Source organism: Lemur catta, chromosome 1 (genome assembly GCF_020740605.2).
Source record: "Lemur catta isolate mLemCat1 chromosome 1, mLemCat1.pri, whole genome shotgun sequence".
Classification (NCBI taxonomy): Eukaryota; Metazoa; Chordata; class Mammalia; order Primates; family Lemuridae; genus Lemur; species Lemur catta.
Window position 1 is genome coordinate 253,982,021 of NC_059128.1, and position 26,754 is coordinate 254,008,774.

Genomic DNA, 26,754 nt, shown 5'->3' on the forward strand with positions numbered 1-26,754 from the left:
GCTAACTAAGAGTTAAGGAAGTGCTGCTGCAATTACCTGGGAAGATTTAAAATTTTGAAGCCCTAGAGCCCTACCCCAGCCATTTGAACCAGAATCAGTGAGTGTGAAGCTCTGGCAGTAGTAGTTTTGAAAAATCACACTGAATAATTTTAATTTGTGGAGATATAGCATAAAGATCCACTGATGGAAGGAAATGCAAATATGCAGGTTGGGCCAGAGACACACCTGGACTGTGCTGAAATCACTGAAAGCCAGTGATGGAATCTCTAGTCTTCTCTTTCCCACATGATTTAAATGCCCAGTACTGGAAAGGCTCCTGCCAGGGTAGATTTCACAAACAAGATTTCACCTCCAAATCCTTGCTGATGATCTTAACCTTCGAGAAGAGTCACTTTAGGGAAACTTCATCTTAATCTATTAGAGCTGCAGTCCCCAACCTCAGGGACAGGCCCTCCTGGCCTCCGGAATCCCCACCTGCACCCACAGCTGCTCCTCGTGGCTTGCATTACCGCCGGACCCTGCCCCCATTACATTAACTGCGGCATCAGACCCTCATAGGAGCACGAACCCCACTGCAAACTGCACATGTGAGGGATACAGGTTGCTCACTCCCCACGAGAATCCAATGCCTGATGATCTGAGGTGAAGCCAAGGCACTGCCCCCCTGCATAAACCCTTTTGTGGAAAAACTGTCTTCCATGAAACCAGTCCCTGGTGTCAGAAAGGTTGGGGACCGCTGTTAGATAATGTTTTTTAATGTAACATACCCACATTTTCTCCACCCACCCACATTGACCAAGTTGAATACAGAAACCCCTTTACAAACATGAAAAGGTTATTATACAAATAATTTGGAGTGGAAAAAAGAAGGAACTGAACCTAACTATCCCTAATTCTTTCAGCCTGGTCTTAGGGTAGAACACTCTGGAAATACTGCTCCATTTCTTCTTTTGGGATATCTGTGATTGTCAATGGATATGGTATTGATTCCTCCTGAACTATTCAGCTGGGCTGCACTCCTATTGAGGACCCAAAGAAAATGAGCTATAAGAGTAAACCTACTGCAGTGTCCAGGTCTGACCAGGGTGCAAGTATTTAGGAGACTTCTGTGTCTTTCTGAGCAAGGTCTACTTCTCTCTGGTCCCATGCCTCTAAGCCTTTTACCTCAGAAACAGAAACTTTTCTCATAGGTTTATTTCTAAAAAAAACAAGTCAGAAGAGTAGAGAACTTATTAGTATTGGCTCAATAGTTTATTTTCAGCAAAGAGATTTCTTGGGAAAGTAACTTTTTTTATGCAAGACATGCTAACCAGCACAATATTATCCCTCATTTGTTAAGGATTTTAAACCAAAACCTGCTGTATAGACCATTTGTCTCTCTCCTAGAGAAGGGCTATCATCTTATCATCATTTAGAACGAAAATTTCCATGCACAGGAAAGTTCCATACACATGCTTTGCTTTTCATCTCCATCTCCTCAAAGTGAGACCATCAAAGTAAGAATTTCAAATTGGAAGTTGCATATCACATTTCCTAATCCAACAAAACAATAAAATAGTCCTGCATCTTTGAATAAGTCCCAATGGAAAAGCACAATTTGTTCTAAAATTAACATCTGTATTATTTCCCCATATGTGTACATATTTATACATATATATGCATATATAATGTATATGATTGTCTTAGTCCGTTTGTGGTGCTGCTATAAGAAAACACCACAGACTCTGTAATTTATAAACAACAGAAATTTATTTCTCATGGTTCTGGAGGCTGGGAAGTCCAAGATCAAGGTGCCAGCAGGATTGGTGTCTGGTCAGGGCTGCTCTCTACTTCCAATATGGCGCCTTGTTCCTGTATCCTATGCAGGGGATGGGCATTGTGTCCTCTCATGGTAGTAGGGACAGAAGAGCAAGAGAGTGCTCCCTTAAACCTTGAGCCCTTTTATAAAGGTGTTAATCCCATACATGAGGGCAGAGCCCTCCTGTCTTAATCACCCACCAAAGGCCATGCCTCTTAATATTGTTACATTTCCAGATGAATTTTGAACCATCATTTAAACCATTGTGTATATGTGTGTGTGTTTCTGTGTGTGTGTGTGTGTGTGTGTGTGTGTGTGTGTGTGTGTGTGTGTGTGTGAGTGTGAGATATATGCCCCCTAATTTTGTTGACTATCCATACAGCCCCGGCTTAGAAGGAGACCTATAGTATCTAAATCTCTTCAGCTCTGTTGTTAGGTTGTAGATGATTGATTTTGCAGAATGGAGGTACTATGTACTTTAAGATTATATAGATATATGAAAATTTTATCAACCCTTCTTCATTACTTTATTACCTAGCATTTTAGAAAAACTCCAAAGCCTTACTTCCTAACCATGAGCACCAGTGACTCAAAGAAGTTTCCTAAATACAGGGAATTGGCTAGGTCCAGGATACTCCATCAGGTTGTTCATATTCCTAAGGGAGGTGGTGGTGGTACAGGGGAATAGTTTGCTACCCGAGGAGATGTGAGTAAAGATAAGTTAATATACAGTGGGCATTATCCCTAGCCCTGAGACGTCAAATTTAGTGTTATATCTTCAGTTAAGTCTCCCCCTGATCCAATCCCAAAGACCTACCTGAATGAGAAGCTCATTTTATTGTTAGAACATGCCAATAAATGAATAGCACTCTCCGCACCCCTAACACTGCTCCACGCAGTCTTATGGTATGGATTTTCTTCACAATATCTCTGCTGTATTTTGCTCGTAAATAATCTTAAACAATCTCTCATCTTCACCAATTCTCTCCTTTCCAGTTTTACTATATTAGTAAGTCTTGCTATTTGGCTCACAGCCTGTAAGCACTTTCTGTAGGTTTCTGGAGGTTACAAAAATACCCCACAGATCCTATTTCCAAAAATAATTGATCAGAGCATCTCCATTTTAGCTAAAGGCTGAATGCCTGACTCTGTCAGTATTATTCAAGCAGGCTATAAGGATCCATAGGCTGCACAATGCGATTGATTATATATTGCCAGAGCAGGTGAGCCATATGGCTGTCATCTGCTAGAATGTAGTGATAAGGGCTCTAAACCCGAATATTCTGCTCTGGCAACCTTTCTCCTGAACAACTTGCCAACAGGTCACTATGAATTTAGAAAATAAATTTTTCTGCCTTTAAAACTTTAGAACATTATCTGAGACTTTACCTCTTTATCTCAACCCTATGGCCCCCCAAAACAAAACAAAACAGGTGAAAGTGAACTGTATATACTATCTCAATTAATAGTAAAGAGATATTCTCTGAGTTTTTTGGAAAATACAGTAATTTTTCTTTTCCCTTTGTTGATAAGAGAGGCATAGGCTTCTTCTGGGTACTATATTTTCCTTGAGAGTTTGGGGGAATACGATTATATCAGGTGACTTGTCTCAGTTTGACAGTCTTTTAGCATCCTACTCTAAAAATAGCTATAATCTCTTGGACGTTTACGCTGAGCAAGGCAGTGTGCCAAGTGCTTTACATAGAATATCTCATTTAAAATTCTGTCACATCCCTGTAAGTGTGTATGTTTACCTCCATTACATATACAAGAAAATGTAAGGTTAAGTGGCTTTCAGATTTATACAAGAGCCAGAATTTGAACCCAGCTCTATCTGTCTCTAAAACATAGGCTCTGCACCACTACCCCATATAGGCCTATATTATTATTTCTCCTGAAATGAATGCTAAGATTGGCAGTGGTATTGACGGAACTCTAGCTATAGATATCCACCCAGAGGAAATGAAGCAAAGAGGAAAACAGCAGACCAAATTTCATATTTTGTGGTGGGCTGTGAAACAAAGAGAAAGTAATTTATTTCCAAATTGTGAGCCAATGTTACAAATTACTTAATAGTCCCCTTTGTTTATTTGAGATAGTTATTCTTTCATTCTACACTAATTCAGTGCCAACTGCTGAGTCAGGCACCATCCTACTAACTGGGTAACAAAACAGAAGACTTAGCCCTTAGCTCAAGGAGCCCACTGTCGAGAGAGAAGAAAAACCAAGACAGATGTACATGTGTTAGGTGATAAATGTCACCATCAAGATCTGCATAAAGCATTATGAATACTCGAAACTAGAACATGGAACTGAGATATTTGAGAGGCAGTGGTGGGCCATCAAGACAGGGTTACTTCAGAAGGAGAGATTAAGTTTAAAGTATCCCTTTCCCCTCTATCCTGATCCTCTGCATGTACCCATCAGGGAGTCGTGACTATGCAAAGTGAAGAAGGCGAAACAATGAGGGACACATTAATTTAGGATGTGAATGATGAGAGAGAAGGCTGAACATAGAAGCAGAGGCAAAGTCATACAGGGCTGTTGAAGAGTTTTGCAGGAGATTGACATAGTCAGATCCACAGTTTAGATATGTTCTTGATGAAAAATGTGAAAGATGGATTTGAAGGGGCAGTCACCTCAAACTAAATATAACACGGCAAGATCTTTCGCCACTGAAATTCTCTTAAATTGGTTTAAAATGGTAGGTCTAAATTTTTTCCACACTGTTCACATCACTCAATAAATTATATATACCCCCACTCTGGATAAGTTCAAAATCATCTACTTCATTTTTTTAAATAGGATTTTTCTGAAGATTATGAAGAAAATAAAGTTTCTATTTTCTAGAGCCACACTAATACTAGGATCCCTCTGATTCTTAACTCAAATGAAAAAGATATTTAATTGTTAACTGTGCCTAATGTATGTTGTACAAGGTAGAAATATCATTATATATGCTTTAGATAAGTTATTTTAACTACATATTTTTATCCTAAATAATCAAATACTTGAATACTGCTTTGGTCTGTGTGAATAAGAGTTGTGTTTCTTTGGATGTACAAGCTTCAATCAACCTCTGCATTTTGTTTCAGGATTCAAAACTGACACAGATACTTGATTTAAGCAGTTTAAAAAATATAATGTAGTATATATAACATATACTATATATAGTATACTATATATATAGTATAACTCACATTGTACAGTAACTTGTCATTTGGAAAAATTTTCTTTAATTTGGAGTTTGCAAAGTGGATAATTATAGGTCTAATTGAAAAATGTTTTATTTTAAGGAATTTTGTAATATAGAAAAGAATTACCACCTAATTTATCTTTTGTAAAAGCATTTTCATATAATTAAGTTGCTTAAAGTAAGTTGTGCCTATAGACATATAAATTACAGATGAAAAAGAATAATGCTGTAACTTTTAAAAGTATAAACAGTTCTATAGAAATGCCTACAATGTAATACCTATCTGCCCTTTAAAAATACATTTAGGGGCCGGGCGCGGTGGCTCACGCCTGTAATCCTAGCACTCTGGGAGGCCGAGGAGGGCGGATCGTTTGAGCTCAGGAGTTTGAGACCAGCCTGAGCAAGAGCAAGACCCCGTGTCTACTAAACATAGAAAGAAATTATACAGACAGCTAAAAATATATATAGAAAAATTAGCCGGGCATGGTGGTGCATGCCTGTAGTCCCAGCTACTCAGGAGGCTGAGGCAGGAGGATTGCCTGAGCCCAGGAGTCTGAGGTTGCTGTGAGCAAAGCTGATGCCATGGCACTCACTCTAGCCCGGGCAACAGAGTGACACTCTGTCTCAAAAAAAAGAAAAAAAAAATACATTTAGGAAATCTATCTACAATTAACTAAAATGATTATTCTATTAATATTAAAAATATAAGTAGAGTTTCAGCTTTTATAGGGAAATTTTATAGCTTGGGAGAAGCTACCCAGAAACAGCTTTCAACTTTGTATACTATTGTCTGATAGACCCTTGTAAATTAATTTTTAATAAATTGCTAAATGTGGTAGGTGCTAGAGCTTCATCAACACACACAAAACCACCACCATTCAGAGGTACCATTTTGAGATGTGCTGAGATGACTGTGTTGAGAGGAAAAGATGAGATGACAAAAACCTAGATAGTCCACACGTTTTCAATACTTTAATCATTTATACATGATGTTTTTATTTTATATGGGTCATGGATAAAAGTTTCATGGTATATTTGATAACCGATTGATAAAGGTAGACAAGTTAATTTATTATGAAATTGTTATGCTGAGTTATTTTTACGGTCTCTCCTTCCCATCCCAGTAGTCAGCCTTCATAACACCTTTCTACAAACATGAAGACATTCAGATATCTTGGATTATTCCAATATATTTTCTGTAGTTTGATTTTTGTAGTTTGAAATATCACTTATTCTACATAGTTAAAAGGATCATTTTAAAGCACTACAGTTCACTCTACATTTTGTATTGTCTTTCCTTTACCTTTTTGTTATAATATAGAAATACTATACACTTAAAATAGATATATTTTTAAAAGTCAGCTTATTTTGTGTCTACCTATAGACTTTAAAATTGTGGCATGATGAGAATTTAATTATTACATGTTGAACAAATAAACATTCATGAGCCTGGTACATTCTGAAAAATCCATTTATTGACTTTTTAGAAGGCATTTTATTTATTAAACAAGAGCTTTCTGAAAGCTATGTGAACTGACAGGAATCTCTCTCTCTCTGTCTTTCTTTTAATCGGGAGATTTTAAAATCCTTTGTATATGGACTATAATAAAAATGAGGCCAAATAGATGTTGGAAGAATAAAAATAGTTGTGCATGTTATTATGCTTGCAAAGTTGGAGAGCGATTCTTAAGATATTTGTTAGCCATTCCTAATACTTTTGGACCAGACTTTCCTGATAGTTCCTAAAGAGACCTTGGTGGTATGCTCCCTTTGTATTCTCTTTGTAGAGGTGTATCAAACAATTACATGACTACCTGATGCAGGCGGAACACCCCTGCTACACATAAAGCAGAATATATATGCCCAATTCCAGCTGTCTTCATGGTTTCATAAACATGCATCATCCACGCGTTCTCAACAGGGGTGATATCACCCTCAGTAGGGGCAAAATTTGATTGTTGAGGGAAGATTAAAAAAATCTTAGATATTACAATACTTGGTGGCCCTCCAGAGTACCACAGCATATAAACAGATGTGCAGTATATATGTAGTATTAAAAATCCATGGTGTGGGAGCAATTAGGAAAAAAAAAAAAATGGCTAAAAACGCTCCTGAAGCATGAGTGAGGGAGTGGGTAAGGAGGATGTGTAATGGAAAAAACATTGAGAAACACTACATTATTTATACTGTTACTTCTGGGCCTTCTACTCAAGTGTGGCCTACTAGATTCTGTTTATCTCAAAATAGTGCCTTAAGGATAATTGTTACAGTTTTCTGGTTTGATGTATAAATTCTACTTTTAGGACAGAAAGGTAAGATTTTAGTCTTGGCCTGGCCATTTTCATGTTACACAATGTTCTGTTGTGTAAAATAAAACAAAGACTTTGTCTGCATACATATTCTTCCTTACATTGGCATTGATGAGAGTACTGATTCTTTTGAAAATATTTCTCTAAGTAGCTAAAACTTAAAAGATATAAGTTTTACTGTTTTGAAAATGAAAAGAAGTCTTGAATGACCGCCAGCCTACTTCCAACTTAATTTTTATGCTTCTTCACTTTTTCTCTTTTCCTTGCCAATATATGCTGCCCCCAACTAAATGAGGGCAAGAGTTGCCTGAACAAATATAACATCAAAGGGCAGACAGCTAAAGATAAAGAGCTGATACTTTTAAATTCTAATTTTCCTTCCTACAGACACCCATCATTTCTTGAGTAAAGGACAAGGAAATCTGCTCAATTTTAATCAGTTGACTTTAAGGTCACATGTTTAAATTAGAAAAAGCTCTAGCATCTGTATATCATTGTATGTATATTATGAAAATTATTTATTTTTTAACTGAAGAAAATAATTTAATTATTATATACATTAACATTAATATATTGAAATACATTTGTATAACCACAGCTTTGCTTCCTAAAATCAATTTGTATCTATGGAAAGTTAGATACACAAAAGACTTGTTTCCTTGTGAATAGAGAGTGTTTTTAGAGCAATTTCTTGTTTTGTCTTGGAAAGATTAATTGGGAGAAGCAGATATAATTGTTATAGAAAGAAAAACTGAATTTTATAATTTTACTAATTAGCAGAAATTTTGTTTTTTTCTGACCCTTAGCACAATGTATTTTATAACCAAGCAGAATGTCCTCAGCAACTTGATTATAGATAGACAGATAAACACACAATCACATATGTATATGAATGAAATATAATTTTTTTTAAATTGTAGTTAAATAAAACAATAAATATCTACTTTTTAGTGTGGCTGAAATACACAATATCAGTAGTAAGCATTGGACTAGACATGGTTCTCTTCACCATGATTTTGATACACATATGTTTTAATTAGTTTGATAAGCACGATAAAAGAATTAGGAAATGAACCTGAGAAACCATCAAAAAATTTTAAAACATTGCCTTAAAATATACACTTTACAAATTTAGAAATAGATTTCTAACCTGTAAAGCTAATTGCTATTTTATCTGTTTTCCTTCTTCCCCAACTCCAAGGTGTAGCTACATGTGCTGACCCTTCTTTCTCATACTCTATTCACCTCTCAAATCCTTATACTTTCTGGTTTCCAAGGTCATCATGACTGGCAAATCTCTGCACCCACTCCCAGAACTCTCTTGACCACATGACTCCTCCTCATGTTTTCCTTCCCTTCTTTGTTCTGTCAACTAGGGTTCCCCTGTCTCCTTCACAGACTCCTTTTCCTCTCATTTTGTACATACTTCCTCAGGTGTTATCCTGGACCTCTTTTATAGCTTCCCTACCTTTTCCTTCTCAGATAACTCACCTATTAAAAACTTTTAGGCTTTGACCATTTCTTTAACATAGATAATTCCCGGATCAATATCTCAAAGGCCAGCCTTTCATTCTAAGCTGCAAACATGAATGTTGAAACTGCCTGCCTGGGGTCTTTCCCTGGGTATCTTGCTGGCTCCGTTAAGTCACTGAATCCAAAACTGAAATCATCCTCTCTACAAATCTTGATGTCTTTGCATCATCATCACCATTATTACCATTGTCATCATTGATATTACAGAAATCAACCATTGAAATCTGAATCATTTTAGTTGTTTCATCTTTTTCCTTGTTCTTGACATTCAGCCAGTAGCCAAATCACAGTGTCTTTATTCTTTATGACCTTTTCCTTATATGTGCTCTCACATAATTGTGTATGTACATTACATTTGTTTAGACTTTTACAATTTACAAAGCATTTTTGCATGCAGAATTTCACTTTGGCAACCAACATGCAATGTCAGTATCCTTTTTATGATTTTCATTTTGAAATAGTATAAATTAGTGGTTGGGTTCAGGTTTGGAGCTGGCCTGTATGCATTCTGATTCTGGCTGCTTAACTTCCTAGCTGTATCATCTTTGGCATGTTACTTAATCTAGTGCCCCACTTTTGTCATCTGAAAAAGGGGAATTATAATGGTACCTATCTTACTGGACACTTGTAAGAATTAAAATATTTAATGATGTTAAACATTTATATCAGTGCCTTGTGTTTAATAAGTCTTTGTTAAGTGAAACATTACACAGCTTGAGGTTATATAAGTGACAAAACATAGCACATATTATAAGTCCTAAAATTCATGTCTTTTGTATCCATATCCCATGTTTCACCCACTTTATGGCACATAATTTTGCCTTTTTCAAAAATTTCTCTAGGAATAATTTTTCTTTATTTAACTGGAGACTGGACTAATTTATAATCAGAATATTACTTGAAAGCATAAAACTATATAATAGAATTTGTAGTTAAATAAGTCATTTAATAGAGTTCACCGTCTTGGTGCTTACACCCTGTGCTCCCACCATTCTTATAAGAACTTTTTAAAATTATTATTTTAATAGGTCTCAGGAATAACATTAAAGTCATTATGTATATATTCCTGGATGGTAGTCTAACATATCTGCCAAGTTATGAGTATTTAGATATTCATGAGTCTTGACATCTGTCACTTGGAATGTTAAAAGTTTATTTTTACCCCCCAAATACCCGACATATTTAATTATCCTTTGTAAAGTTTCAAGAAGTTTGGAGAAAACTTTGATAGAGTTTTTTCATATATATATATATATATATACATATACATATATATGTATATATATATATATATATATATATATATGCACACACACACACACACACACACACACACATTCATGTACCAGTTTGTGAGGGACTCAGATAGCTGTTACTCCATAATTCTGGATTCTTATTTTAATATTTTTAAAATCAGAGTCTGTTAGATATTTCTTTACTCTTTAGGCAACTATTACATTTCTGCAAAGCTTTCTTGATATTGTTTAAAATTCAATATGTTATCTTTTACATTGAGTAAGCATTAAGTAAATATATAAGGTATTTGTTCTGTAATAATAGCATATTTCATTTTAAGCCTCCTTCTGTACTATACAGATAGTTTCTCATCTGAAGAATGGAAGTTTACTTAAGGATTTATCATACCTTTAAGATTTTTGATACAAGTATATTAAATTCACTTGATTTTGGATCTACATGTACAAAACATTTCACTGTACAAAATAAAGGACACAAAACCAAAATACTGCCCTTCCTACAAAGTCCAATTCAAAGTTTCAAACCACAAGGAAGAAGGAAGAGGAGCAAAAAGTAACTGCCTACCACTGAAGTTAGCTCCATTTGAAAGAATTTTCACATAACAATTCTTATATGTCACTGGACAAAATGCGGAGCCATAAAGGGAAGTTAAGGAATGTCTATTTTCTAAGAAGTGATTTATTAAGCTAAAAAATTCATGTTTTGACTAAAAGATATGTCTCACAGCAACTGATATTTAACTTGATTAGTAAAGAATGGACAGAACTTCTAGAGACAAAATAAGGCATTGCAAGTCAAAGAAATAACTGGAGAGAAGACTTGGGTCATGATCAGATTACTACATATCATCTGGTTTTATTGAAGCAGAGTCTGCATATTGGGAGATAAATCTCAAAGGATAATGAGGAAATGTTACTCATCCAGGTATGACTAATAGAGATGAGCATTTTCTATTAATAAATGGCATAATTTAACTAATGAAATGCTTAGATATGACAAAAGTTAAATGCAACACCTCTAAATTACTAACTGTATTGCTTCATGTCTGTGTTTTTTTCTTTGCCAAACTATTTCTCTCATTTAGAAGTTTATCTTTTATGGAAGGGCAGAATGACTTAGCCATATGGGAGATTTTATGGTTTACCCGTATGGAGGGTCATGGTATATGTTGTTTATATTGTGTCAAACCTTTCTAGAAGATTTGTATATAATAATTTTAAATGCCATTATTTTAAAGACATTAAGATCATTTATGTGATTTTGGACCCTCCCTTTTAATTGCCTTCAAAGCAAGTTGATAGGTCAATTCATTCCTTTGTAGTCATGATTTTTAAAAATCAAAATCAGTATCACCCAGAGCGAAGGGAGAGGCCCGAAGCAAGCAAGTACAAATACTGAGAACCTTTCTTCTTGTTGGAGGAAGAAGTTCACAGTGTTTCCCACAAGGTTTCATGCTGCTACGGAACTTTTTTCCTCATTTCTTCGGCACCAGTGGCCGGAGAGGAAGCAAGAGCTGATAGCAGGGAAGCAGACAAGGCTAACTAGCTGTTGGCAGGAATGTGGACCTATAGAAGCATCATCCAAAGATGACTGATACTCGTTCTTTGATTAAGTTGTAAGCAGGTAGTTAAGTCTCTCTACTTGGGGAGTTACAGCTGCTGACTACCAAAGAAAAGCTACGGGAGATGGAAGCCTAGAAAAGCTGAGGCCAGCTATGCCTTGAATGAGCCTTGGATTCTCATAGAAACACTTTTGTAGCCTGGGAATGATACCAGGATTCAGTTAAACTGATGTCAGTTATCAAGTACAGAGTATTTAAGTAAACATTTCCTTCCAATCTTTTCTATTTCTGTGGTTATAGTCTTCCATTTTAAACTTATATGCTTAGCTCTTAAGGAATAATTAACTAGGGAAGTTGTTAATCTCTATCACTATGTATGTTTGATGTGATCACAAGAAACTGACCTTGATTTAGTGGTAGCATATCCTAATCATAGGCAAAGTTTAGGGAAACAAAATAGCACAATCTGTCTTCATTACTAAACTTTTTAGTCTAAACCTAAAAGTTACAATAGCTACAAAACCACATGTGTATAATCAATTTTATAATCAGCCAATATATTGTTTTCACATTCTTCTTTTCCTGCCTTGTTGTTTATCATTTAAAAAGGTATGGAGTGTTTCAGTTGGTACCCTATTCATACAGAAAACATTTACAGTTTTTTTTTACAAGATTGCCCACAACCAAATAATTTTCTAAGACATTTTTAACTTAACTTGCAAAAACTCTGAATTCAGTTATGATTTTATAAAAGAACTCCTCTTCCCCACCATCATCCCCTTTGTGTGGAACTCAAAGAGTATGTTGAGTTCTCTGCTTCATGCAACATCAAAATGACGTCCGAATGAGTGATAAAAGTCCATTACTGTTGCTGTTAATGTTCCTATTAAGAAAATAATATCTAGGTCAGGCACAATGGGTCATGCCTATAACCCTAGCCTTTTGGGAGGCTGGGGCAGGACGATTTCTTGAGGCCAGCAGTTTGTGACCAGCCTGAGCAAGAGCGAGACCCCATCTCTACAAAAAAATAGAAAAATTAGCTAGATCTGGGGCACAGGCCTGTAGTCCCAGCTAATCTGGAGGCTGAGGCAGGAGGAATTGCTTGAGCCTAGGAGCTCAAGGCTGCAGTAAGCTATGATGAGGTCACTGCACTCCAATCTGGACAACAGAGTGAGACTCTATCTCAAAAAAAAGAATATCTAATTCTTATAATGTTGTTTGCATGGAAATAATACTCACTTTAATTTCATTTGTTTTATTCATTATTTTATCCTTGGTTTAATTATACTTTTATGATTTATTTCAAATACAAAATATGCCAAAACCAGCATGTAGGTCAAAGTATACATAGCAACATGAACCTTGAAATCGTACTAATATCTCCCATTGGCATGCCATTCAGAATAGACTGCCTCTTAGAAATAGATAAGTGATTTATCCACTCTCTTGTTGTTTATTATATCTTCCCTTCCCTGATGGTATAGATGTATGTTCCTCTTTATCTACACCCTTTCCATTCCGTTGTATTTTTTGCCTATTTTTTTTCCTTATGGATCTCATAAGAACCAATTTTGCAATCACAAAGAAACATTTGTTAGACATATTCTTTATCTGAGTTTCTGTGCTTCAAACTGGGTATTCAAAAAGAAAGACACTGTGCATGAGGAACATGTGGTCTACTATGGGAAGCAGACATGATTTACTTCATTTTTTTCTTTCAACATTTATTTAACAAATCTTTGTGTACTAGATGCTTGTTATTGCATTAGGTAGGAGAGATAATAGATGAAAACATAGAATATCTGTCCCCAGTCTAACAAAAAGACAGGCAAAAACAAAACACACACACACACACACACACACACACCGCTGTCCTATTTAAATAATTGCTTTAATAAAGAAAAAAATATGTATCCAAGTGCAAGTAGAAGCACAAGGGAAACATCAAAGCCTTTTTACAGGAGATTAAAAAAAGACCTCACAGAGACTAAACAGCCATGACATGGAATAATAACAGCAACGGTAGCAAAACATTCAAAGTACAAAGGAGGCACAGGTCAGTAATAAATATACTTCATTTGTACACTTGGTAGTAGAATTGAAAATACACTCTTACACATCTTTTTATAGCTCTTTCATTATCTTCCTTAATGTCTGCACATTCATAATAGGTTTCCAGTTAATGTTGTTTGAATCAAGTGCCTAGTGCTGGATACAATGGAAAGAACACAGACGGATCTAAGTTTAAATACTAGTCTTGGCACTTTCAACCTGCATAACCTTAGGAAGTCACATTACTTTCCTAATCTATTATCTGAAAATGGGAATAATGTTCTCTCCCACCTTGTAGGGTTTTTGTGAAGAGTATTTGAAAAAATTGCTAATTGTAGCACACGCTCCCTCTACATAAGAGGTTCTCAAGACATGACTATTATTTTAATATTGGTTATGATCATTTTACATTTCATTAATTTAAAATATTCTTCCATTTTCTTGTTTTAAATAAAAGCATTAGAGATGTATAATTATCTTTCAATATCGTAATGCTAAGTCTTTAGCATTTCAAACAAAATTGGCTTATAAATGTGTCTACATTCATTCTACCACATCTATGTGGAATATAAAGTTAATCTGATTTTTAAATTATGGACATTGGCAGTAAAGAGTGTTTTTGTTTGTTTCATTTTGAAAATCTTTCTTATCAAAATACTTGACCTAAGCATTTACTTCCCTACTATCCTGTGCCTTATTAATGAGAACTTACTACCCAAAGCAATTCTAATCATATAAATACTTAAAGGGATTGATGGATTTGGCCATGTACAAGCAAAGTTCAAGTTGAAAATTATTTTCCAAGTGCCCATAGCTCATTTGGCTTTTGCCTCAAGACTTTTTATGCATAATTTGTCAGGGGGAGGACTAGGAGAGCAGGGGCAGAGTGAAGGTATGGGCCAGCCTAGCTCCTGTGGTTCTAACATTCAGCACCACATTCTCGGCCCCTTTCAGCTCTCATAGTATCGGGGACATGGAAATTAGTCACTATGGTACTATTAGGTGGAACAAGAAAGCAGATATAGCATTTGTCTCATACCATCATCCTCTTTAGGGAATGAATGAATGGAATTTATCATGTATTTTACTTCAAATTGTCTGTACATTTGCTATAGGCATTTTAAGAAAAACTAATATTATACTAGTCTCTTTATTTTAATGTTTTATGATAGAGGCGTGTATGTACCATAAAATACCACAGAATTTAAAAATTTATAAATACAAAGCTGTAGTTAAGAATGACCATTTTCTCTCTCAGATATTTGGTTAAATCCTCCCTGTTTGGGTATCCTAGCACAAACAAACAGAAAAATTCAAACACGTCTTACACTTGGTGCAGTTTTCAGTTATTTGGCTTTATCCTCAGACGTCATTGCTATTGCTCTTTCCATTCATCAATGTCCTTTGTTGTTGCTAAATCTATTGTAGTACTTCAGGTTTTAATTCAGCTTACCAGCACTTACACTGTTGACCATTTTTTCTTCTGGAAGCACTCCTTCCCTGGGTTCAGTCTTCCATCTCTTTCCTTCCATGGTTTTCCTTCTATCTCTCTGGCCTTTCCTCCTCAGGTTTCTTCCCATGTTCCTCTTCCTCTGTACCACCTAGAAATGTGAATATTTCTCAAAATTTGCCGTATTATACCCTCTTTTCTGCAACTCTTACCTACATATCTTTCCCAGGCAATCCCATCCATTCCCATAGCGTCAATTCCTTGTATGTCTCTCAAATCTGGATGCACACCTAGTACACAAAGATGTTTTTGTTTCTTGATACCAAAGGTAATTTTCTAGAATTTAAAAATTAGTTAAGACTTACTCTTCTTCCTATCCCTGTGTATTGACATAATTTCATGCCTGTCCTCCTTTAGCTTGCTGCCCTGCCTTCTCAGAGCCTTTGCATTTGCTCTTTACAGTTATTTAATTCTGTTTCTCTTCCCTATTAAATTTTAACCTCTATGAGAACAAGGATCGTGCTGATATATATATTAAGCATGTTATATAAGATACACTTAAGTAGTCTTAAAATTACATTCTTGTGTTAGAGTTGAAAATATGACCAATATAACAGGCCATGGGGTTTAGAATACATTCTTTGACTTGTACTTTTTAAAGGAGGAGTATATGTGAAAGACTCCATGGAAGAACCAAGAAATCAAAGCATTTAGTTTTAAAATAGTGACCAAATAGTAACTGATCAACACTGTGGTGCTCACACAGTAATAATATTCTCCAGGGATTAGGGGGTTGGTGGGGGCAAACTCACAACTAATGGTCACAGACACGGTGAGCATTGTAGAGGGGAAGGGCATGCCTCTAAACCTTGCTTGGGTGAGGCAAAGACATAAAATGTAACCAGAAGATATTTGCACTTCTGTGTTTATTGCAGCATTATTCACAATGGTTAAAATGTGGAATCACCTTAAGTGTTTATCAAGGGACAAATGGATAAAAAAGATACGGTGTATATACACAATGGAATATTATTTAGTCATGAAAAAGACAGAAATTTTGTCATTTGCAGAAACATGGATGGATCTGGAGGACATTATTTTAAGTGATATAAACTAGACACATAAAGACAAATATTGCGTTTTCACACTCATATATGGGACCTAAAAAAATTGATCTCATGGAGGTAGTGAATAGAATGGTGGCTACTAGAGATTGGTAAGGGTGGCGAGAAGGGATAATGAAGAGGTGTTGGTGAAGGGGTAATTCTGTTAAATAGAAGGAAAAACTTCTAGTGTTCAATAGTGCAATAGGGCAACTATAGTTAACAATAATTATTATATTTCAGAATGGCTAGAAGTTTTCAAATGTTCCCAAAATAAAGCAATGATAAATGTTTCAGGTGAATCATGCCCCAATTACCCTGATTTTATCATTATACATTATATGCTTGTATCAAAATATAACATGTACTCCATGAATATGTACAATTATTATGTATCAATGAAAAAATTTAAAAAAACTCAAAAAAATAAAGTAAAATAGTGACCAAAGCATTTAATTGTAAAATAGACACTTCCTTTTAAAAGTTAGTCTTTAGTAGAATTAAGAGGAGTAGGAGCTAAAGTTTTTATATTTTCATTAGGACTATATGTTATTTTCATATGTACATAAACTTGGGAGCAGCAACTAATTATATAACATCCACAGCATGGAGGCTGTGATAGACTTTAATTAATTCCTAGGTAAAATTAGTATGCATTACAGTTTAGAGAAACAAAACACACAAACCCGCTAATCAAAATGTTCAGCTTACAGAGCTGGAGCTTTTTCATTAGGTATATTGTCTTGAATTTCATCACTGTACCAGCTGGCTTCCTGTCAATTTATAGTCTGGACCTTTACATCAAACAGCAAAAATTAATTACAGCAAAAGAAGTCCCAACAGAAATTGTGCGCTTAGAGGTTTTTCACAATTAAGCAGACATGAATGGGGTTGTGTAAAGAGGGGATGGAAAGAAAGAAAGAACTTGGTAGAATTTTCTAGAATCATTAACTATAGCAGTATTAGTCACCTGCTTCCCTGATGTTGTTTTAAGTTGTTTATCCAGAGCTGCCAGCTTTATCATTTCTGGAAGCACCCAGTTCTGTTATTATATCGAATGCAATGAATCATGGCATAAACTGTGAATTCTCGTACAAAACGTCCCAGGTGACAGCTCAAAAAATTACTAGCCTCCCTTCATTTTGAATTAAGTAACATTCTATGTATTACATTACTGATCATAATCATAATTTAATGAGCAAGAAGATCATGCTTTGATGGTTAGTGCCAGGTTAGCTGTAATGCGTATTTTGGACTCAGAAATACTGTTCTCAAGTGTCACAGTCATGACTTTTCTAAGCCTCTTATCTGTTGAATAAATCAGCCAAAGGTTTTAAAAATGCTTTCCTCAATTTGTTACTACTTTTCTTTTTCTTTTTTATATTGCTTAAAAGCCCTTACTTGTGACCGATTCTTCTAGTTCCTAACATTCTGATACAGTGAGTGGTTCTTTCACAAATATGTTTAAGCCTCAGATGCCTGGAGAATCTGAAGTAAACATTTTTCCCCTCAGAAAAATGCACATATGAACATACGTATGATATGTTGCATAAAATATCAGGGACTCACAAGAAAAGCATGAACCCCAGGTTATGAATGCCTATTGTATTCATTGAAGAACATATAAATATATTATGTACACATGTATACCTAACATTCATCTATAATTGAGAAAAATATATATATAAATATACGTATTAATTTCGTTAAATTCAAATGCTGATTCAGGTCATGTTGTTTCCATTCCATCAAGTTACCTGTACTGAAACAAATCAATTACCTTTGCTACCACCTGAATAAATTTAGATTTCTGATCCATCTTTATATATAGCCACCCTTAGTTAAAGCTCATTTGCGTGGCCATATTTTACTGTACTGTCTGAAGTGCTGCCACATTTCCTAAGTAATTTGTAGACCATAGCTGAGAAGAACATTCTTAACTTGTTTTAATGATAGTATTTTTCTTCATTAGGTTTGTGAGCTGTGAGCTAGTGTAAGATACTAACAGGCATTTTCTAGTTTTCCCTGTTCAGCCTGAGAATGGTTCACTATTATTCCAAGGTCACTTTGAAAGTCTTTCTATGATTTTCTTCCATTTATTTTATGCTTGTGTTTATGGTTTTGAACCAAATATGAAATTTAATGTTGCGTTTGTCTACATTAAACTTAATTTGCCCCTTGTCAGCTCATTTACAATAGAGATAACATTCAAAAGCCACCCTGTAGAATGTTTTGTCTATAATCATTGATGCAATTTTTCTATCTTTTTTTTTTGTTGTTGTTATACATAACTTTCTGTTTCTTTCAGTTTAAAAAAGAGGCCTCTCTAGGGGAAGATTTTCAGAAAATATAAATGAGTCTAATAGAGATTAATAAATATTTCTCTAATAGAATAGAATATTATGTCTGGAAAAACATTTTTTAAAAAGCCCTATTTTCTAACTTAGAAATTTCATTTCCTATTACATATTATATGAGTATGCTTATTGGGATGCTCTTTATAATAGTGAATTTAAACTTGAAAAGATAAAGAAAGTAAAAGTTAAAATATATACAAAATCCTAAATTGGATTATGGTACCAAATATTTCCCATGCTTTCATCTTTTTCTTATATTTTTCCAAGTACTTAAATTGACCTCATGTGAAGAATTTTTTTCTTAATTGTTACTGTTTTAGATAATGATATTGAAAAGATAAATGAGTATTTTAAATTGGTATATATTAGAGGGCACTGAAATTAATTGTTAAATTTAAATGATGAAAAATAACTTAAAACTAGAATCCTAAACATGTAAATAAAGGAATATAATTTGTGTGTATTGAACATTATTTTAAGGAGCAATTTGATAACTTGTGCCTATGTCTTCAACTAATTAGTAATAATCAAAACTTCAAAAATGTTTGATCATAGAATCATATCTGCTGTTTACCTTTGAGCAGATTTTCTACTTATTCACCTTATGTTAAGGAAATATCAGACAAGTGTACAAAGATACATTTATAAAACTGATCATTTTTTTTTATAATACTGAAAATACTAGAAAAAGCCAAAATGACTAACTTGAGGTGATTAGTTAAATAAATTGCTTTAGATGCACATAATGGAATAACATCATAGAATACCATCATGGAAATGTATACTTATTGACATGGAAAATGCTTATATTAAAATTCAAAATAGTATATAATATGAGTCCATCTTTGTTCCAAAACAAGTCATAAGTAGATATCAATATAGTTATAGATGTAAATATATAGCTATAAATAAATATTTACCAAAATGGAGGCAGCGATTATTTGGTAAGATTTCAGATTATATGTGTGTGGGTGTATATATAATTGTGATTTTTAAAAATAATATATCTGTGAGTATATTACTAGTATAATAAAAACAATAAATTAATGAAAGATAAACCTGTAATAATAGAGCCCAATATTTATTGAGCACATACTGTGTGTCTTGTATGCTTCTAAATAATTTGCAAGTATTACCTCATTTTATTGTAATTAGGCTACTCTTCGATCCTCATTGTTTTGTCTGTTCAGGCTGCTATAACAAACCACCATAGACATAGACTGAGTGCGTTTGTGTGTGTGTGTGTTTGTGTGTGTGTGTGTGCATGTGTGTTTCTGGGGAGCAGTTACTTCTAATCTGACTATGGAATGGGTTAATACCACCCTCTGATAGTTTTAGTCAAACTCACCGTTCAATTCTGTACTGATGAAAACTATACTATCAAGACAAGATACTAAGAGCAAGCTAAACTATGTAGTGGAGATGAATTTGTTGTTTTCACCTCATTAATCTACCTGAGATAGTTGGAAAAGATGGCAAGCAATAAGAGCTGTGACTTGGGGTCACATTTTCAAAAAGCCTGTGAAGAAACTAGGAGATAGGGAGGACATCAAATGGCAGGAGTGTTCTGGCCAGAACAGAACTTTACTTTTAGAAGATGCCTAAAAGTTCATTTTGAGTGGAATATAATCAACTGTCAGTATACTACAAATAATCCTTGAGAGCTTGTTCAGAGGCTTTACAGGGTGAATGTGTAGAATAATGAAGCTTCCGTGAGAATAAAGATGTCTAATATAATCACCTGATTTACCCTATCAATCTGAATGTCTTGTAGCAAAATAAGTTCATATTCATTTCAGTCTTTTAAGATCTCAAACATTAGATGAATCAAAGTACATTGATATTTGGCTTTGAGAAATAGTGTAGTGTTATCACTGCTACATCAAAGGGTTGATAGATAATATAGCAAGTTGTTATTTATTTGTGTGGGTTTTTTTTTTTTTTTAGCATTTGATACTACTGACCAGCCCCCTTGAAACTTTTCACAGCCTTCTATATTTCCTTCTAATGTCCCTCTTAGTTTGCTAACCATTGCTCCTCAGTCTTCCCTAATAGGTCTTCTTTCTGCCTGCAGTTCCTTGGGGTGCTGCCTGTGGCCCTTTTTCTTCTAGTGACTGTCATTATCTTTGCTTACTGAGGCCTTACAACTTACTTGTGCACCCACCTGCAATATTCCCCTGAATTTGAGCACCTTATTTTTATTACTCTCACTCTAAATCCATGGTTGCCTGTATATCCTTCAGGTCCTAAATTTAGCAGGCATAAAATTGAACTCATTATCTTCTCACCCCAAACTTTTTCTGTCACCATTTTCCCCTAGTGCAATTAATGCTGTCACTACTCAATCTCCTGAACTTGAAACTCCAAAATTGCATTCAGACTTCCCTTTCCTCACTGTCTCCATTCACTCGGTCTCCAAATCTTATTTCCATTTCAGAAATGCCATTTGAATCCATCATTTTTTTTCTCTATTCCCATTGCATCTCATCGTATCTTACACATTGGATTCCATACTTGTTTTCCTACCATTCAGCTTTCCCCAATATCTAGTCTCTTTTTCCACATTCTGCCACAGATATTTCAGTAATAAACACATCTGAACTTCTCATTCTCCTTCTGAAAAATGACCTTTGGTTGCCTACTGTCCCTAGTTTATGAGGGCCATCCTAATCTAATCTCATCCTATTTTTCTTGCCTCTTCTCACCACAAACCCTATTTTGTGGCTAAACTGAACTCCTCACTATATCTCACCTTCTTACTCCAATATATTTGTGCATGTCATTCCATCAGCTTGCAATCTCTGCCCACATATGACGGGTTGGTCATTCTTGGCTCTGTATTTCCATAGCATTTATTTCTGCGCTGTATTATGTAATAGGAATTAGGAGTCAGGGTGCTGAAACCAGACTGTCTGGGCTTATAGGCATAATTACCTAATCACAGTGTGACCTCTCTGTGCTTCAGTGTTCCTTATATATAAAATTGGGACAGTAACAGTACCTACCTATTAGGGTTGTTGAAGATGGAAAGAGTTAATTCATGTCCAATGCTTACAATAGTGCTTGGTACATAATAAGCAGATATCAAGCATTTGTTGCTGAGACTACTGTGACCATGATGATAATGTTTTAACAATCTCCCTTGAGAGCTAAAATAATTGCTTATCAATACTGGAATCAACCCAGAAAACATGGCCCTACCAAAATAACAGCATTTTGCCTATAGAAACCCTGGATCCAGTTTGTAAGCTAATAGGCTTTAGCTACCTCATAGCAGTTCTGGTCTCTCCGAAGTTATCCACTAATTAAAATCCAACTAGTACTTAGATTGGTGCATGGACTTATACTTGTCCCCAAACTGGCAGTCCCTTCATTATCACTAAAGAATGTGCTCTGGCTACAATTCTGGAGGTTCTTCATTTTGTCAGTTGCATGGTTGATGGAGCAATCTATGCCATGGATAGACCTTGGGGTGATGTGAATCAGACTCCAGACCAAGGTAGGAGTCTTAATTGTAGCAGAGGGAAGTTCCTTGTGTCAATTTAAAGCTTCCTAAAGTAAAGACAGAGTCATAAATCTAATTATCTGGTTCTCTTCTCTGTCATACTGTGGGCAATAACATAAGAAATATTATGATTTATACCAAAATTAGAATTTAACAAAATGTTTACAGGTACTTTAATTTCTGTGAAACTGCTACTGACTTATTTGGATGTTATTTTTTATTTTGTGGTCCTGAAAAGTTAAACGTAGCTTGCAGAGTATCTTAGCAGACTTTACTGTTTAAAGCAACTGTACATTAAATCGTTTTGAATTACATCGTAGTTTATAGTTTCTTTAAAGTAGAGTACACTTGCATTGGCTCTGGTACTTTCTAACTCATTGGAGAAACTTGTGGTTTAGAAAATTGCAGCATTAATTAATTGTGGTCAATGAAAGTAAATTGTGGAAAGTAATATTTAATTTTTAGGGATAACAAAAGAAGCCTTAAAGTAGAAATCCACCTTGGGGAAAACAATAAGAGCCAGTCTATTAGATGACTGATATCTAAATTTGATTTTCAGAATGAAAGCTATGTATTTGTTATTGTTCTATTACATTTTTTAAGTTTATTGGGTTTCTGATTCTCAGTATTATAATAAGAAATAATATCTGAATGGATTCCCAACCAAGTGTCTTAGCTACACAGACACACATACACATACAAGCATAAGCATGCAGGCACACTTGAAATTAGAAATATATATCTAATGGTAATGAATAGATCCAAAAAAGGAATAGAGAAAATTAATAATAAAAGTAATTAATGACTTGGCTTTCTGTAGGACCTAAAGTTTACAACATACTTACCTAATGTGATGTGGTACAAGAAAACTTTGGATTTTAATCAGGAGAAATAAATTTTAATGGGTGTTTTTTTACTTATTCTCTGTGTGAGGTTGGGAAAATCCCTTAACTGCCCAGAGCTTTAGATTTCTCATCTGTGAAATGAATATAATAAAGAGTTCCTTCAAGGATCAATGAATGACGTACACATAAAGCCTTTGGAAATTGTGAAGCATTGTACAGATTTCAGAGATTACAGGAATAGAGATTTCAGAAATTACTCAAAGATCTCAGAGATTATTTTAGAGATGAAATAAGTGTGACAGAAATAATTGTCCTCAGTTTGTGCGTGAGGAAACCAAGATGTGCAGCAAGTAATGAGTGGTCAAACTAAAGCCGGACCCCAGGCTTCTGAGTCCAAATGGGGTACTTTCTGCATGTTCTACACGCTATTTCTGAACAGGGCCTGTGGATCATTCACAGGGCACAGCTATTATAAATCAAAGCCTAAACTGATTTTAAAGACTTTAAAAACATGTAATTATTGTTATCTTAGTAAGAAATTCTAATATTATTAGGTGATATTTACATTTGTCTTTTAATGCAGGTAATGAATTTGGGCATCCTGAATGGTTAGACTTCCCAAGAAAAGGAAATAATGAGAGTTACCATTATGCCAGAAGGCAGTTTCATTTAACTGATGATGACCTTCTTCGCTATAAGTTTCTGAATAACTTTGACAGGGATATGAATAGATTGGAAGAAAGATGTGGTTGGCTTTCAGCTCCACAGGTAAAGTCTTTACTCTAAATGTTATGTTTTAGTCACCAATGCTGTACATGCTTAGAATGGCAATAGATTTAAATCTATATGAAGATCTTTTAAAAAGCACTTTATTATTCAGTGCGTAGTGCCCCGCTACACTTCAGGTTGTCAAAACATGTCACTGAAGTCTCTTCAATAGATAATGAAATCTTAAACATAATGCTCTGCTTACTTCCTTGGTTAGTTTGTTGTTGTTGTTTAAATTTAGTAATTTTTATTTTTATTGGCTAAACCAAATGACCAAAAAACCCTGCATGAAACCCATTTTGGAAATTACTGTGGAAACATCTTAATTGTTTTAACTGTTTTTTTTAATGTAAATGAGTATGGTGTCATAAAGAAACTACTTTGACAACATGTAGATTTCTTTATTCCTTTTTTTTCTCTGTACTGGTCTCTAACCTGTCATTTCACTAGATGTCGGTACACCTGCATGCTGTTTTGTATTTTTCATGAGCCTGTCTTTCCTCTGGAATTAAAGTCTCAGTTTTCAATAAGTTTTAGAAAATGTAATTAACAGGTATGAATTTTATGCAGACTTTTTTTTCCTTACAAAAATTAGCATATAGTATGTGTTTGTTATAATCCATTTACTTTATACTGGGGCTGTTTGAAATTACTGTCGATGTGTTTTTACTTTGGTGTCTATGATTCTTTCTTTTAATGGCTGAACAAAGGTACTTATATATTCAGTAAGACTGGCTACATGGCACGGATGCCCTAATCACATTTATTAGTAATGCTATTTCCAGAAGAGAGAGCAAAATGACACTCCTTTTCAATAAGAACAATGTTGAATACCAAAAGGCATGCTGTTTACTCTAGAGCTTTAGTTCACATTTCTAAATTACCAAGCGTGGTGCTGCTGATGTGCATGGCAATAAGTTCTCTCAAAGCTGGGGCTGGGTGAGGGTGATATTGAAAAAGCAAAGGCTTCTCACAGCCACCTGTAAATACATGATGAATAAAATAAGAGAGCTTACAGATGTAATTTCTTTGCAGATGTTCTCTTTTTATTAAAAAGACAAAAAAACAACATATTGTAATGGACTTTAGGTTCCTATTGAATCTAACAAATTTGCGTAAAAATTTTAAGATAATTACAGTTTCAAAAACTAGATATAACAATGTTACATTAAATTTTATAAAGTAATTTTATGTATCTTACCTCATTAATCTGGGGACTAGAACAAAAGCCTTAAAGAACATTAACTTCTAAGTCGATCTAGTATGTACATACAAACACTTCATATATAATACAAGTATCATGTTTTTACTTAAAACCTAAGCGACAGCACTATTCTTCTATTTGTGCTTTGTTTCAGGTTGGCAAGTGGCTGGTGAGATTGTTGTATTCCAAATAATTTTTGAGCCTGTTGTTGGCTTAGAGTTTGACATAGCAAAATTGTAACATGTTCAAAAAATATAATGTTCTGACATTTTCATTTTGGGCTGAATAACTAACAAGACTATTAGACAAGAACAACTTTTTTGTAAACAGTGTACTTGTGGTACACTATTTAAATGGTACTGTTTAAATGTAACATATGTCTTAATTCTTACAGGCCTATGTGAGCGAAAAGCATGAAGCCAATAAGGTCATCACTTTTGAGAGAGCAGGTCTTGTTTTTATTTTCAACTTCCATCCAAGCAAGAGCTACACTGATTACCGCGTTGGAACAGCATTACCAGGGAAATATCCTTTTTGTTGCCAATGAATATCACTGTTTACATTCAAATTTTTCATTATATCACAGAATTATAGGAAAGACTATTGCTGATCTTGGTGACAGTGGCTTTTAGTCTCCTCATCTGAAAAATGAGGAATTTGAAATAGTTGATTGATAAATCTTTGCTCAGCTAAGTTATGCTGATTGTTCCTAACCTTCATTTTGGCTCTGAAAAGTATGATTTTAAACATAGTTAATATTTTGTTCCAACAAGCAATACAGGAGATAATTGATTGTAGCCTTTCCTCTATGAAAATATTTCATAAGTTGCCTCTGAAAATTGTCTCTTTTCCCCTTGTCGTAGGAAAGAACAGACCGTAACTATAAAGACAACCTTCTTCCCTTTTGTCTGTTCCTTCTCCTAAAATTCAGGACATAGCTCACCTTTATAGGCCTGAATTGGTAAGGAGGCAAAGCAAGGAGGTGTGAGCAATGGAAATAGCAGGGAGGATATTTTTGATGTTTTCTGTGTATTCATTTACTTGTGCTTTTGTTCATTTCACAGATTATTTACTGAGCACCTCTTTTTTGAACACCCATGTACCAACTCTGTGCTAGATACTGTAAAGAGAAAAGTTTTCCTGGCAAATATAGTCACTACCCTAATGACCTATGGGGGAAAAAAAAATGACAGATTCAGGACCTAGCAACAAACCAGCACAATTTTTCAAGCAGGCCATAGAAATAACATGGTTCTCTCAAGCCCTAACAATAATTATCTGCCACCTGAGCAAACTGCCTGTGCCAACATGAAGTCCTATGTGTCAGGGTGTCTCCAGCTACTGTAAGAGAAACTCCCTATTCAACTGGATGAAACAATAAGGAAAATGTATTTCTCACATAGTAAAAGAGTAGAGTTAACCCAGCCCTTTGACAATATCAAGTTCCTTGGTTCATTCTTTTCAGCCTTCCAACTTCTAGTGATCAAAAAGATCTCACCTGTTACAGTTGGAAGACAACAGTTCCAAGTGTCACCCACCTTCAAACACAACAAAATGCGAACAAACTTTACTTTTTGTATCTCTTTTCAAGAAAGAAATCATTTCTCTAGCAAATTTCCTTTCATATTTCATTGACCAGAACTGGGTCTCACAGCCCCAAAAACATTTTTAGGAAGAAGAATGGTATCACCATGAGTGGCTTAGTCAGAAATCACCCGAGTCACAGGAAGTGGACTCCTTGTTGAAGAGAACACCCAGACAGAATGTTACTCTGCCAATCAAAAGGAAAGGGCTAGTGCTGTCCAATAAGTAGCCT

The 26,754-nt window shown here is 34.8% G+C and overlaps 1 protein-coding gene across 2 annotated transcripts in view; it reads left to right on the top strand.

Annotated features, from left to right (window-relative positions):
• The window catches only part of GBE1 (1,4-alpha-glucan branching enzyme 1), a 263,584-nt gene that overhangs the window by 202,595 nt on the left and 34,235 nt on the right, over positions 1-26,754 (top strand). For both annotated transcript variants that reach the window (XM_045540452.1, XM_045540453.1), the window contains exons 13-14: positions 23,550-23,734; positions 25,333-25,463. In XM_045540452.1, the coding sequence (XP_045396408.1) occupies positions 23,550-23,734; positions 25,333-25,463 (316 nt within the window). The remainder of the gene's footprint in view (positions 1-23,549; positions 23,735-25,332; positions 25,464-26,754) is intronic.